The sequence below is a fragment of the Cebus imitator genome, unplaced genomic scaffold (assembly GCF_001604975.1).
Source record: "Cebus imitator isolate Cc_AM_T3 unplaced genomic scaffold, Cebus_imitator-1.0 Scaffold28, whole genome shotgun sequence".
NCBI classification, from domain to species: Eukaryota; Metazoa; Chordata; class Mammalia; order Primates; family Cebidae; genus Cebus; species Cebus imitator.
The window spans coordinates 4,541,067-4,556,147 of NW_016107343.1; the positions used below are offsets into that span (position 1 = coordinate 4,541,067).

General features: G+C 54.6%; 2 protein-coding genes across 3 annotated transcripts in view; one reads left to right on the plus strand and one right to left on the minus strand.

The window, feature by feature from the left end:
• Positions 1–4,906: 4,906 nt before the first annotated feature.
• On the minus strand, positions 4,907–7,536 carry APOA4 (apolipoprotein A4). The gene is made up of 3 exons (XM_017523339.2): positions 7,358–7,536; positions 6,876–7,002; positions 4,907–6,116 (listed from the first exon to the last, which is right to left on the minus strand). Exons 1-3 carry the CDS (start codon positions 7,404–7,406, stop codon positions 5,072–5,074), a joined length of 1,221 nt encoding a protein of 406 aa, XP_017378828.1. The 5' UTR covers positions 7,407–7,536; the 3' UTR covers positions 4,907–5,071.
• Positions 7,537–13,853: 6,317 nt separating this feature from the next.
• APOC3 (apolipoprotein C3) overlaps positions 13,854–15,081 on the plus strand; it is a 3,003-nt gene continuing 1,775 nt past the window's right edge. The window contains exons 1-3 of one of the 2 annotated variants that reach the window (XM_017523343.1): positions 13,854–13,904; positions 14,515–14,582; positions 14,717–14,840. In XM_017523343.1, coding sequence (XP_017378832.1) covers positions 14,528–14,582; positions 14,717–14,840 — 179 coding nt within the window. In that variant the 5' untranslated portion in view covers positions 13,854–13,904; positions 14,515–14,527. Of the gene's footprint in view, positions 13,905–14,447; positions 14,583–14,716; positions 14,841–15,081 lie in introns of those variants that run through there. The other variant, XM_037736655.1, reaches the window with a different exon arrangement.

The following is a 15,081-nucleotide window of genomic DNA, read 5'->3' on the forward strand; positions in this document are numbered from 1 at the left end:
CCAGACGTTAGGATTCAAGTATTAGTATGAGTGAGTAGAACCCACCTGTCCTTTGCATAGGGGGCATCCCCCTTCTCCATGGGGTTCTTGACACCATAGCATAGTAGAAAAAGATTCCATAGTTGAATGCCCCCTGCTCAAATCCCATTCTGGCTGGGCGCAGTGGCTCACACCTGTAATCTCACAATGTCTGCGGGTCAGCAGCTTGGCTGTGTTTTTCTGGTTCAGGGTCTGTCATGAGGCTGCAAGCAGGATGGCTCAGGCGGGTGGATCACAAGGTCAGGAGTTCAAGACCAGCCTGGCCAATGTGGAGAAACTCCATCTCTACTAAAAGAACAAAAATTAGCCAGGCAAGTTGGCAGGCTACTCGTGAGGCCAAGCCAGGAGAATTGCTTGAACCCAGGAGTCGGAGGTTGCAGTGAGTTGAGATTGTGCTATTGCACTCCAGCCTGGATGACAAGATGGAAACTCCATCCCCCGCCAAAAAAAAAAATCCCATCCCACCCCTTGCTAGGTAATGTGCCTCACCATTCTGAAGTACCTCTTCCTCATCTATTGATCTATTGTGTCTTGATGTCACAGTCGATCATGAGAATTACATGGGTCAATATGGTAATATAATACAAAGCATTTTATTTTATTTTATTTTATTTTATTTTTTTGAGATGGAGTTTCGCTCTTGTTACCCAGGCTGGAGTGCAATGGCGCGATGATCTCGGCTCACCGCAACCTCCGCCTCCTGGGTTCAGGCAATTCTCCTGCCTCAGCCTCCTGAGTAGCTGGGATTACAGGCACGCGCCACCATGCCCAGCTAATTTTTTGTAGTTTTAGTAGAGACGGGGTTTCACCATGTTGACCAGGATGATCTTGATCTCTTGACCTCGTGATCCACCCGCCTCGGCCTCCCAAAGTGCTGGGATTACAGGCTTGAGCCACCGCCCCCGGCCACAAAGCGTTTTTTAAAAGCAGCTCACACTACAAGCATTGCAGTCAGTGTCATTGCCATCCTTGTATTGAAAAGCTCTACGACTGTTGCCACTGGGCATTTCTTCTTGGCCATCATTTGGAGGGGGCTTTCACCGCCTCATATATTCCCTGCTTTCCCTTCTGTGACTCCCCTCCTTTCCAACTCTTCATTACAACCTCAAATGCCAGTGCAGGGAATGCACAGAACAATCGACTCCATCTCTCTGTTTCATGGTCTCCATCCAGTTCCTCTGGGTGTCCTCCTCAATAGCTAACATGCACTGTCAATGAAATTTTCTCTCTCAGAGGTATTCTAGGTCTAGCTGTTGAACTAACAGGATTTTCACTTCCTTACACATTCACATACACATATGCACGTGTGGTCCCTTACCAGGCTGTATAGTACATAATAACTGAACACTTGCTTTTTTTTTTTCACTTAAAATATCTTGGAGATCTTCCCATAAATAAACAGATTCCCCAAACCAAACCAGAGTGTTTTGCTTGAACTCAGGACCTCATGATCTGAGACCTCAGGATCTGGGGCCAGCTGGTGGAATCTCTGAGAAGGGTAGAGATAGCCGGCTGCCAGGTCCCCAGTCAGCTCAGCCGCTGGAGAGGAGCAGAGGACTGACAGGCCACAAGGGACCAAGTCCACATGCTGACTCTGAACAGGAGGAAGACTGCTTTCCTCGGTCAGTGGGACAAACCCTAATGAGGATGAATAAGTGTACCTCAGACAAACCAACTGACCAACCGGAACAGGCCAGAGATGAGGCCGTGTCTTCCAAGGCCCAAGCAAGAGATACATACCCTAGAGGGAAGGAGTGTGTCAGTCAAGGTTTGTTTGTTTGTTTGTTTGTTTGTTTGTTTGTTTGTTTTGAGACAGAGTCTTGCTCTGTCACCAGGCTGGAGTTCAGTGGTGCCATCTCAGCTCACTGCAACCTCCACCTCCCAGGTTCAAGCAATTTCCTGCCTCAGCCTCCTGAGTAGCTGGGATTACAGGCATGCATCATCATGCCCAGTTAATTTTTGTATTTCTAGTAGAGACGGGGTTTCACCATGTTGGCCAGGCTGGTTGGTCTCCAACTCCCAACCTCACCCACCTCAGCCTCCCAAAGTGCTGGGATTACAGGCATGAGCCACTGCGCCTGGCCTCAATCAAGGTTCTTAATTGCTAGCCACAGAAACCTACTCTGGAAAATATAATCAGAAGATGAGCTTATTGACATATTTCCAGGTATTTCGAGGAAACGTCTAGGAAAGCTGGAGCACTTGGTTTGGAAAATAAACAAGAATAAGGGGAGCTGAGGGAGAAACATGGCCACGCTCACACCACAGAGCTAGAGGGATGGGGACGGCTGTGCTGCCACCACCGACCCAGGACAGCAACAGCCCAGTGTGCCCAGCAGCCACTGCCATGCCTGGTCCCTGGCCTGAGGCTGTAGCCTGGACGCAAGCTGCCTGTTGCTGCTACACTGTTCCTGCCCACCCCAGAAAGGATTCTCCACTGTCCCTTTTACATCTGATTTGCTGCGAGTAGGTGATGTCCCATGCTGGACGCAAGGGAGACTGGAAGGCAGGCAACTGGCGTTGTTAGTGTCTATAATGGAGGCAGCCTCTGACTCCCACCAAACTCATCAGCGAGACATTTCCCAAACAAAGCAGGAAGGCTTCAGGAAGATGGGGCTGGGACGATGTCTTAGATCTCTTGGGCTGCTACAACAAGACGCCAAAAACTGAGTGGATTATAAACCACACGCATTTATTCCTCACAGCCCTGGAGGCCGGGAAGTCCAAAATCAAGGACCAGCATATCCAGTGAGGGCCCTGGTTCATAAATGGCACCTTCCAGCTGTGTCCTCGCATGTGGAAGGGACAAGGGATCTCTGTGGGGCCTCTGTTATAAGGACACTAATCTCATTTATGAGGGCTCCACCCTCATGACCTGATCACCTCCCAAATGTCTTCTATCCTAATACCATCACCTTACAGGTTAGGATTGCAACACAGGAATTTAGGGAGATGCAAACATTCAGTTCATTGCAGCAGCCAAAAGCAATGTTACTACCAGGAGGCATCTCCAGGTCAGTGACCCAGGAGACTGATGCAAAATCTTGGGGCAGGAAAGAGAAGGCGTTCATCATCCAGGAGGATGAGGACTGTGGTGGGACCCTCAGAGACCTGCAGGATGTCCCTGAGGGTGGTGGGAAAGGTGCATGGTCCCATCCAGGGTTCACACTAAGAACCAAGTTCTGGGAGACACCGAGGACTCCAGGGTTCTGGAGTCAGCACTAAACCAGGCAGCCCTCAGGTGAGGTCTGGGAGCATCTCAGAAGCTTCCGGTCCCTCTTGGAGACCTGCCCCCCTTCATCCACTTCCTTTTGGTGCCTCGGCTTTGTTGGTCCTTTCCTAAAGCCATCCAGTAGACCCCCAGGTGCCTGGTGGGTTTGTCAAGGTGTTTCCCTATGGATCCCTGGGCTTCTAGCATGGGTGGGTATCAAAGTTGCCACAGCAGCCTTACTGGCCTGGTATGCAGGAGCGAGAGCAGCTGCGGCAGGGCAGACCCAGAGGTCTGCCCTTGGCCAGCTCTGGAGGCCTCATTAATAGAGTGTGGCCTGGAGGTGAGCGGGAGGAGGAAGTCCTGTTTGTTGCAGCACCAGCAATTGCGCGTTTATTCCATGCCTGATGTTAAGTGCTTGGCATCTTTACTCCATCAAACCTGCAGCACAACTCTCTGAGCCGAGGATCGTCATGACCCCTGTCTTCCAAAAGAAGCTCAATTATCGGCCCCGAATCACCCAGTAGTCAGCCAAAAAGCCAGAATTCAAACCCAGGCTTGCCTGATTCCCAAGCATACATCCCTCCCTCCAGGCCAGCACCAGGGGCCAGAGGAGGATAGGCCTGGGCCAGACCATGCTGGGGGCCACCACCCTGAGGGTACTTTGGGAGGGAAGGAAGAGGCCCCAGAACTCCCTCCCAGGGGGCCTGCCCCCTCCTCCTTAGCATATTCCAGGCTTCTTCCAGGAAAGCCCTGAAGGGCCTGCATCCTCCTATGGAGAGGAAAGGGAGATGGCTCAACTCGCAGGCCTGGGGTCCAGAGGGAACAGCCAAGATGTTGAGTCCTTTGAGACAAAGGCTTGAACTGGCTCTTTCCTTGGGGAGGTTTTTGAGTCTCTAAGTGTGGTGTGAGAGCCCACTCCAAAGGCTGCAGCTGCCCACAGCTGGCTGTGCTGATGAGACCGCTGACTCTCTATCCCTAACCCCAGTGGCTGCAAACTCAGTCCCAAACTGGCAGGCCACCTGGCAGGAGGCCCCGGGACAGTGCAGACCAGAGCCCTGCAGGCTCCGGCACCTGTTCCGCCTCTCCTTCCTGGACTCATCTTGGTCCCCAGGCCTCATTCCTCAACTCTGGATGGAAACCATGGGTTTAGCATTCAAGGAATTTCTGAAATAAGCATGAATTGCATTTATAATGGAACTGGGTTGGGGTGGGCTAAATGAAACTACACAAATGAGTTAAAGGCACCAAAGATCTCATCTCCCCCAGTGTACTGTGAGCTCCCCCAGGGCCAGGGACCCTATTCTGCTGGCCTCCAGGTGCTCCCCTCAGTGTGAGGCAGAGTTGGGCACACAGCTCCACAAAAGCTGTTTGCTGGTTGTCCTGGCACATCGGAGGCATTCGATGCCTATTTGTTGGCTAAATGAATATAAGTGGGTTGCATATTTTGTCTTGCGATAATGTGTGACATCTTTTCCTGCCTCCCCTTAGAGGACCCCCCATATGCCCTCTTCTAGCACACCCTACGCTTACCTCTCCTGGGGAGTATCCTCTCCCCAGCCCTGGGTGTCTCCTGCCAGGCTGCTGCTAAGCTCTGCCCAGTCATGGTCACCTCCCCACCTCCCCAGCTGCAAGGAGGAGTCACATGGGTGACCAGTCGAGGCTAGATTTTCAGCAGCTTTATTGAATATCAAGAGGTGGTGTCACCTCCCACTGGGCATGTGTCCTCAAGCTCATACCAGAACTGCTTTGGGACAGACAGACAGACAGGTGGCAGGGCAGGGCAGGTGTCCATGGTGGTGGGGCCAGTGCACCAAGGACACCTCAGCCCTCCAAAGGGGCTGGCATCTGCACCTGCTCCTGCTGGACCTGCCCCTGCTCCTGCTCCTGCTCCTGCTGCGGGTGCTGCTGCTCCTGCTGCTGCTCCTGCTGAGGGATGGCAAGGGTCTCGTCCTGGCTCTCTTTCTCCTTTAAGGTGTTGAAGAAGGAGTTGACCTTGTCCCTCAGGTCCTTCTCCAGGAAGCTCAAGTGGCCTTCCATGTCCCCCTGATGGGGACCCAGCTTCTGCCTGAGCTGTTCCATCTGCTGCACCAGAACTTTGTTGAAGCTCTCCCCATAGGGCTCTACCTGGCGTCGGAACTCCTCCACCTGCTGGTCCAGGTGCCCGCCCAGCTCTGCCAGAGACTTCTGCAGCCCCTCGGTGTTGGCCCACAGGTTGCCATGCACGTCTTCGGCCACGGGCGCCAGCCTCTGCCGCAGCTCCTCGGCGTTGGCGGAAATCCTGGCCTTGAGCTCCTCAGCGTTCTTCTTCATCTGGAAGGCCAGGCCCTCGAGCTGGTGGTTGAGCTTCTCCTGCACGTCCTGCGCATAGGGAGCCAGGCTGCCGCGCAGCTCCTCCACGGCCTGGTCGATCTTGACCTTGAGCTCGTCGGCGTAGGGAGTGAGGCGCCCCTTGAGCTCCTCCACGTTCTGGTCGATCTTGGCCTTGAGCTCGTCGGCGTGGGGCTTCAGCGAGGCCTGCAGGCTGTCTGCATTCTCCCGCAGCACTCTCTGCATGCGCTGTGCGTAGGGGGTCAGCTGGCGCCGCAGCTGCTCAGCCTGCGCCTTGACCTGGGTGCGCAGCTCATCCGCATAGGGCCCCAGGCGCTGCTGCAGCTCTCGCACGTTGTCCCCAATCTTCTGGCTCACCTCACTGGCATGGGGCAGCAGCCGGGCCCTCACCTCCTCCAGCTCCTTCCGAATCTCCTCCTTGAGCTTCTCCGAGTCCTTAGCCAGGCGTTCATGCAGCTCGGTGGCGAAGGGCACCAGCTTCTGCTGCAGGTCTTCCCTGTAAGTGTTCACTTCCCCAAGTTTGTCCTGGAAGAGGGCACTGTGGGGAACGGCACAAGGAGGTCACATTACACTTTACGTTTACATGGCAAGGCTTCTTCTGTTTGTATACCACTTGCCTTATGCATACGTGTGAGTGCTCAGGGGGACCGAGTTCACCCTCCCTGTGGTGGTTCAGATTGGTGAGGATGAGTGTCACAGACTAAGTTATGACACTGAATTTCTATCTCGGGATCTCCCACGGAGTTTGTCTCGGAATCTACCCATCATGTCACCTCCAGCAGTTTGCCTTCCCCTCCTCATCTCCCCTCCTTGTCCCCTCCTAGGTCCCAGCACACCCCCGCTGGGACCTAGAATCACGTTGTGTAATAGAATGTTGTCTTCTTGACCTCTGCTGGGAGTCTTCTAGCGGGACAAGGGGCTGATTTCTTTGCCGGTGCCCAGGGGCCTCCCTTCCCACCTCCCTCCCCTTGATTCCACTGGAGCCTGTCTTTCTGGAATGTATCAGAAGTCAGCTCTCATGACGTTTTCCTCCCTCCCTTTCTTCTGTGAGCCTGAATAATAGGATGTGGCCATTTGCCAAACTCTAGAATGTTAAAGCAAAAAGACATTGCAGGGGTTATTCGGTCCAACGTTCCGGTTTACATATGTGGATCTTAGGTCCAGAGGCCCCCGAGTTAGTAGCAGGGCAGTGGGTATCCTAAGTTCCGGGCTCCTGTCTCTAAGCTCAGCCCTTGCCAATGCATTGTGTGGCCTTTAAGAACTCCCTGTCACCACCGCATGCTGTACTCCCTCTTACTTGAGTTGCTGTGTGAGTTCAGACTTCTGGAGATGTTCCACGGCATCCTTGGCATTGTTGCTCAGCTGGCTGAAGTAGTCCCACATCACAGTGGCCACCTGGTCAGCACTGACCTCAGCCCAGGCTCCTGGGCGATAACAGAGAGCAATTCATGAGGCCTCGTCTCCTTTGCAGCCCCTCTGCCCCAGCTCTGAGCCACAGACAGGATGATGGGGGGGTGCCCATCCTGCCATTTTCCCTGTCTGGGCTTAGCTTTTTGAAAGCCAGGGCAACATGTGAAACTGGTATAGCACCAATGCCAGTGGGTCCACCACTGGGACTGGGCCAGCTCTCCTGTGAGCCAGTTGGCAGCCAGGCAGACCCTATGTCCAGCTGGGGACTGATGGGCACTCAGAAGTGTCACTTTGCTTTGGCCCAGCCTCCCTCCTGCACCATTCATAGTGGCAGCCTGAGAGCCCCATCCAAAGACAGCTTCTACTCACCGGTGACAGCCACCAGGGCCAGGGTCAGGACCACAGCCTTCAGGAACATCCTGGGCTCCTTGCTAGGCTGGAGGAGTTTCCTGCCACACTGGATCCTCCCTGGAATCAGGGGAATTGACAGAGAGGTCCTCAGGAGAGCTCACCTTCACTGCTGTGGGAACTGACTGAAGCTCAGAGCTGGCCAGACATTTAAACTGCCCCTACCACCCCCGCCTCCCACCGCCCTCCCCGCCTCCTTCCCCAGTGTGACTCCACGCTGGAAGGTGACACATTCCCAAGAGGCCTCTTGGACTTTTGTGACCCTGAGATTACGTGGAAGCTGACAGCAGATTGGGGATGAGGTGGTAGTCAGGAGTGGGGGCTGTTCCATGCATGTGCGCCCCTCCCCCAGTGTGGAAGGGAGGAGGGGAGTGGAAAACAGTGGGAGAAACACCTTGGGGAGCCCCTGAGCCCAGGTTGACACCTCAAGAGGCCCTGCTTGTGGCTCTGGGTTTGTGCCAAGCTCGTGGAGGGCAAAGTCCACATCTCCTCTGTCTACCCCAGTGAAGAGAGGCCCCCGCAATCCCCACATCTGCCATGAATACTGACTCCATCTCAGAGCACCAGACACTGGACTGGGACCATCAGGGGCTGCAAATAGCATAATGAGCTAAAATCTAGGTCTCTTTTCAAGGTACACCCAGGAAGAGGGGGCTCTGGAGAGCCTTTGGGCAGATGGGTTGGGGGGATGGGGCCTTGTATTGAGGGGGTTAATTGTAGTGTGCTTCATGGCTCGCTGCCAAGCTGTGCCACCTTGGTCTCATTATTCAAAGCCCTGAGCCTCAGTTTCTCCTCTGAACGATGGGATGTTTCAGTACATTAAATAAGATATTGCTTGTGAAGTGGGTAATATGGCCATCCCTCAGTCTCTTTGGGAAATGGGTTCCAGGACCCTCTGCACATACCAAAATCCATGGATGCACAAGTCTTCATATAAAATGGCACAGTATTTTCACATAACATAAGCACAGCCTCCCACACACTTTAAATCTCTGGATTACTTATAATACCTAATAGAATGTAAATACTGTGTGGATGGTTGTTATAATGTATTGTTTAGGGAATAATCACCAAAAAAGTTTGTATATGTTCAGTACAGATGAAATTTTCTTTTTGTTTTTTGTTTTGTTTTGTTTTGAGATGGAGTCTCACTCTGTCGCCCAGGCTGGAGTGCAGTGGTGTGATCTCAGCTCACTGCAATCTCCACCTCCCGGGCTCAAGCAATTATCCGGCCTTAGACTCCTGAGTAGCTGGGTTTACAGGCACCTGACACGCACTTGGATAATTTTTGTATTTTTAGTAGAGACAGGGTTTCACCATGTTGGCCAGGTTGGTCTCGAACTCCTGACCTCAAGTGGTCCGCGTACCTCGGCCTCCCAAAGTGCTGGGATTACAGGTGTGAGCCACTGCGCCCGGCCCAGATGCAATTTTTTTTAAATGGTTTTTAATGGAGATGGGGTTTCACTATGTTGCCCAGGCTGGACTCCAACTCCTGGCCTCAAGTGATCCTTCCATCTTGGCCTCCCAAAGTGCTGAGCTTACAGGTGTGAGCCACTGTGCCCAGCCCACAGATGCAATTTTATAAAAAAATATTTTCAATTCAAGGCTAGTTGAATCCATGGACACAGAAACCACAGATACATAGGGCTGCCTAGAGACTTCCTGGCACAGAGTAAGCTCTGAAAAATAGTTGCTGTTATTATAATAATCATACTGTGTTCCTGATTTGGAGCAAAGCAGGGAGTGTCGTAGAATGCTCCCTCCTCTAGTGAGAGTGACAAAGTGAGACTCAGCCCTGTGAGGGGCGCCAGGTGGGCCAGAGGCAGGGTGATGGATGGGACCAGCCTGAGGCCTGACTCCTGCCCTCTACCCCCAGCCACACTCCCTGGGCAGGAGCAGCTGGCTTGAGCAGAGTCTTGGGACCTGAGGCTCTCAGGGGACCTCTCATCGGGGGATGGAGGGCAACGGTGGTGGTGCCCAAAAGGTCTACTTAGATGTCTAATGGATCTCTAAATGAGGGTACATGCCCTATCACACACAGACATCCACTGAGAAGGTGACACACCACATCAGTGTGGGTCCCTCTGCCAGACCACACCACTCCCAGTGACTAGGAGGTGACATCTAGCATATTGCATCATTGGATCCTGTCGGCAAGTGCAGTGCTGACAACAGTGAGTTACAGTTATTTGTAAAAATGAACGTCACCAGAGTAGACCACAATTGTGCTAACTCTAATTTGTCTTGTGTTCATTTTTTTCAGTTTCCAGAAGGGGCTTGATGTCTCATAGGATCAAAGGCAGCCAAATGACCCTGTAACTCTGGCACCCCTTCTACTGGGTCCCCATCACCCTGTGGTGGTCCCCACTCTGCCATGCTGCCTCCTTTTTGGTGCAGCCTGTGCCACCTCTTAGTGACTGTTGGGGTCAGACCCTGGAGTCCACTCCCTGGCTTTGCATCCAGGCTCCAACACGTCCTGCCTGTGTGTCCTTGGGCAAGTCTCATAACCTCTCTGAGCCTTGGTTGCCTTGGTGAGACACACAATTGTACCTGCCTCCTAGGCTGTGAGAATTCACTGAGATAATCTTATAGTGCTTGCAGCAATTTCGGGCACATAGTAAAAGTGATCACTAAATGTTAGCCACGTCTTACCCCTGCAAGGCTCACCCCCATGGAAGCCATTGTTCCCAACCCTGCTCCTGAATCAGGCACAGCTCAGCTTGCAGCGGGAGCAAAGGGCAGTGCTCCTGCCCCTTCCCTAGGCCAGAGACTGAGTCATGAATGACACCTCAGCTGTAGTTTGACCTCCGGGACTTGCAGTCTGAACAGCAGGTGTCACTAGCATAGGAGAGGCCCAGAGGCGCTTCTGTCTCGCCCACCTACCTGGTGCACCCACACTGGGAGCACCTGCAACATTTAAGCATGTCCAGGAGCGTCCGCCAGGGTGTGTGGGGGTTCACAGAAGTATGCAAATCACTAAGAACCAAGGGGCTGGCGCAGCCCGTTCGTGCGCCCACACTCCCAAGGGGGCCTGCTGCCTCTCAACATGGCGGGGATGTGACCTGTTAATGAATGTATTTACTTCCCAAAGTTTGTATGTTTTGCATCAATCTGTAGATGGATTTGTATTGAGGGGCAAGGAGAGAATGAGAACACCCTGTGCCTAGTCTTGCAGGGTGCAAGTAGCTGATGGGAAGAGCAGACAGCCTTCCAGCCAGGCCTGGCCCTGTGAGTCAGAGACGTCCACCTGAGTGGTGGAAAAGGCCTGCGTGATTTTGAGGGAGACATCGCCTCTCCAAGGCTCTCCTTATTTGTACAACAGACAGACTTAATGGTTGGTGAGGCAATGAGGCTGACAGCTCAGCATTAGCTCCAGCCACCCCTCCTGGCCATCCACACAGGGATCAAATCAGGAGTCAGTCCAGAGGTCAGAGTCAGGAGCAGACAACTCAGATCAAGCCAGGGACAGACTGAGCCAGGGACAGGCAGGTCACATGGACATGTGCCTCACGTATACTTCAAGGCCCTCCCCCCAAGCCCAGGAAGAACTAACGAACAGCTCCTGTTGCGATAGGAGCAATCTGGGTAAGATACTAGGAGGAACTTCCAGCATGATGACGTGTGACGAATAAGGGCCTCTGGCCAAAAGGTCTGAATCAGGGCTGGCCAGCCCAGCCTAGTGGGAGGGGCATGGATCATGGGGGCTCGTGTTCTAAACTTCGCCTGGACACGAGGTGAAACAGCCCAGCCCCAGAGGACCATTTTTGGCCCTGGGAGGTCGAATCCCCTCTTCCTCCCACCTAACACTGGCTTCTCCCTGGAGCAGACTTCATTCCAGGGAAGCCATGATGGGAGAGAAGAGCAACCTAGCCTGGCCACCAAGAGAGCCCCCGCCGGGGTGCAGGCTGGACTGCTGGCGAGGGGCCACAGATATTTACAGTGCCAAGCCCTTGGAAGAAGACAAGGCGCCAGGCTTCCTGGAGGTGTGCAGCGTCTAGCTCAGCACCGCCCGCCAGGTCTCTCTGCCCACATCTCCTGACCTCCCTGGGTCCATTGCCATACAGGAGAGAGGCCAGGCTCCTCTGGACCCTCTGTACAGATGGAAGGGCTTGGAGGATCCGGGAACATGGGACTCCGCCAGCCCATTCTAGTATGCCAGGGGCCCATGGACCTTGTTACTCGCCCCCACCTGGATCTTTGTCCCTGCTGTGCCTTTGCCTCCAGGCTAAGGATCAGTCTGAAGCAGAAAAGGTCATCCCCAATACCAAATCCTCCAGTGACCGCTTCATCACCTTCTCTGCCCCACTACCAAAGTCTGCTGTTAGCAGGAGACTTGAGATAGATTTGTTCTGGGGATGTGACTGATGCTGCTATAGGGTCAGAGCTCTAAGCCATCCGGTACCTTCCTGGGTGTGTGAAGACCTGGGTTAAGCTTCCCAGCCTTACCACTAATGGGCTGTGCACTTGGGTAGGTCTCTACCTCTTCAAGCCTAAGGTTTCTAACCTATAAAATGGAGTTGATATCTACTTCACAGGAGTCTGATTACTTGCATTCTAACAGAAAACAAAATCTTTTTTTTTTTTTTTAAAGATGAGGTTTCACCATGATGGCCAAGCTGGTCTTGAAATCCTGACCTCAGGTGATCCACCCACCTCGGCCTCCCAAAGTGCCAGGATTACAGGTGTGAGCCACTGCGCCCGGCCAGAAAACAAAGTCTTAAGTCAAAGGAATGAATCTCTCTCACTCTTTCTTTAGACCAAGTCTCACTCTGTCGTGGCTAGGTGCGATCTCGGCTCACTGCAACCTCCACCTCCCGGGTTCAAGCAATTCTCATGACTCAGCCTCCTGAGTAGTTGGGGCTACAGGTGCGTGTCACCACGCCCGGCTAATTTTTTGTATTTTTAGTAGAGACTGGGTTTTGTCATGTTGCCCATGCTGGTCTTGAACTCCTGGCCTCAAGTGATCCGACTCAGCCTCCCAAAGTGCTGGGATTACAGGCATGAGCCACCGTGCCCAGCTAGGAATGAATATCTAACACAGGAATTCCAAATCTCAGCCACTGATAAAGCATTCTGAGGGCAGGGCCAGGCCACCTTCTCAGGCCTCTGATTTCACACTGTGGTGTTAATTACTTCTTCTGAGAGGATGGCTTGCCAGAGCTCTATTTTATGTTGGAGGCTCCTTCTGCCTGCAGACTCCGCCGTCTGGGAAGGGCGCGGTGTCGGGAGGAAGGGAGGGATGCGTGAGCCCCTCCGTGGACCCGCTGCTTTGCGCATCTCTACCTCATTTCCTGTTCAGCACCACTCTGGGAAATCCGTATTCTAGCCCCATTTTATTCTCAGAAAATTGAGGCTCTGAGATGTTACCTCTGTGGCCTGGATCATATAAGTGCCTTGGATGTCCTGGCTCCAAGGTCTCAGCATCCAGAAGACAAGCCCTCTCATCCTGCCATCGCTGCCACAGCTGCCACTGTGGGCCCAGCAGACATCTCAGCCCAAGACGGGTCAGCGTTCCCTTCCGGACCACTGACGCCCCGCAGAACTCCTCTGTGCCCTGTCCTCACCAGACCTTGTTCCTCCCGGGTGATCCCACAGCCAGAGGGCAGTGAGGGTTGCTCTTCTCCCAACCACGCTGAGGAGCCCAGGAAGCCCAACGAGAGAATCAGTCCTGGGGCCCGGTTGGGGAGGGCCCCAGCCATGAGACCAGCTCCTGCCCCGGGGGATGTTATCAGTGGGTCCAGAGGGCAAGGCAGGGAGCCTGGCTGGCGGAGGGAGGAACAAAGGCCTTGGGTTCTGAGTGACCTTGGCCCTTCTCCACCAAAACCCTGCCCTGAACTCAGCGGTGGGGGTGGGGCACACAGGGGAGGGGGTGGGGGGGGTGCTGCTGGGTGAGCAGCGCTCACCCACCTGGATTGAAAGCCAGAGATGGAGGTGCTGCAGGGGGCTGGAAGAGCTCAGCCCTGTCGCCGGGCCTTGCAGGAGCCACTGCTGCCTTCTCTTCCATGCCTTCCCTCCAGACATCCCCCAGCCCAACCCCGCCACTCGTTCTCAAGTCTGAAGAAGCCCCTCAATCCTCTTCTCCAGGCTGTTTTCAGGGTTTAAGGCTGGCAGAGGGAGGGGCCTGAAATTCCAGCGTAAAGGGCTGAGATGGGTCTGAGGCCCCTGGCTATCCCCAAGCCATTTCCCCTCTCACCAGCCTCTCCCTGAGGAGCCAGTCTGCTAGGAAGGAATAAGGGGACTCCCCAGGCCCACCCCCAGTTCCTGAGCCCATCCGAGATGCAAGGCTGGCGGGACAGCAGCATGGGCACAGTCTCCTAGGGATTTCCCAACTCTCCCACCAGTTGGTTGCATCCGGCCGCCCTGCCTCAGGCCATGGTCTTGACTGGTCAGCAGGTGACCTTTGCCCGGTGCGCTGGTCCTCAGTGGCCGCTGCCCTGGAGACAATATAAAACAGGTCAGAACCCTCCTGCCTGTCCACTCAGTTCATCTCTAGAGGCAGCTGCTCCAGGTAATGCCTTCTGGGGAGGGGGAGGAGGGGAGGAGGATGAAGAGGGGCAAGAGGAGCTCCCAGCCCAGCCAGCCAGCAAGCCTGGAGAAGCGCTTGCTAGAGCCAAGGATGCCTCGGAGCTGGACGGGTGCCCCCACCTCTCACCATAACCTGAAGAAAATGGAGGCCTGGGAGGGTGTCACTTGCCCAAAGCTACGTAGCGGTTGGGGCTAGAACTGGCTCCAAGTGCACGCCCCCCTCATTCTGCAGGCTTAGGGCTGGAGAAAGCCTTAGCCAGCCCAGGCCTACCCCAAACAGGGAAACTGAGACCTGGAGAGGGCCAGAAAGCACCCGAAGTCACACAGCATGTTGGCTGGACTGGACAGAGACCAGTCCGGACTGCAGATGCCTTGATATCCAGGCTGGTGGGTTTTCTGTTCCATGCCACCCACCTCCCTTTGGGCCTCAGTCCCCTGCCCCTCACCAGTCCCTCTTCTGAGAGCCTGTATTAGCAGGGGGCAGGCACCTTCTCCCTCTGCAGACTCAGCTCAGGTTCCACCTTAGGGGCCACGCCACCTCCTCAGGGAGGCATGGGGTTCTGGGGTGCTCCTCACAGGACTCTTCCCTGCAGGAACAGAGGTGCCATGCAGCCCCGGGTACTCCTTGTTGCTGCCTTCCTGGCACTCCTGGCCTCTGCCCGTAAGCAGTTGGTGGGACTGGGCTGGGGGCAGGTGGAGGTGGCTTGGGGATCCTGGTCCCAATGGGTGGTCAAGCAGGACCCCAGGGCTTGACCAGAGGCCCATCCAACCTGCTCAGCCCTGCTCTTTCCTCAGGGGCTTCGGAGGCCGAGGATACCTCCCTTCTCAGCTTCATGCAGGACTACATGCAGCATGCCACCAAGACCGCCAAAGACACACTGACCAAAGTGCAGGAGACCCAGGTGGCCCAGCAGGCCAGGTACAACCGCCAGCCCTCCTTCCCCATCCTCACTGCCAGTTCCCTCCATTCCCACCCGCCCCTGCCCTGGTGAGAGCCAGCAGCGGAACCGTGGTGCTCCCAGCCTCCCGTGGGCCTGTTCCTCTTTGGCCTCCTCTTTTCTCACAGAGCCTTCGTCAGGCTGCTGCAGGAGGGATCACAGAGTCGGGACTGCATTCCTCCCAGTCCCTCTGTGCTCCCCAGTGCAGCCCTAGGGTGGGCC

What these genes read in the sequence shown, in the direction of transcription:
- APOA4 (XM_017523339.2), bottom strand. Translation starts at nt 7,406, where the DNA reads ATGTTCCTGAAGGCTGTGGTCCTGACCCTGGCCCTGGTGGCTGTCACC. An exon ending in GGCCCTGGTGGCTGTCACCG is followed by an intron (nt 7,003 to 7,357) that starts GTGAGTAGAAGC and finishes GTTATCGCCCAG; the next exon opens with GAGCCTGGGCTGAGGTCAGT. An exon ending in GAACTCACACAGCAACTCAA is followed by an intron (nt 6,117 to 6,875) that starts GTAAGAGGGAGT and finishes CGTTCCCCACAG; the next exon opens with TGCCCTCTTCCAGGACAAAC.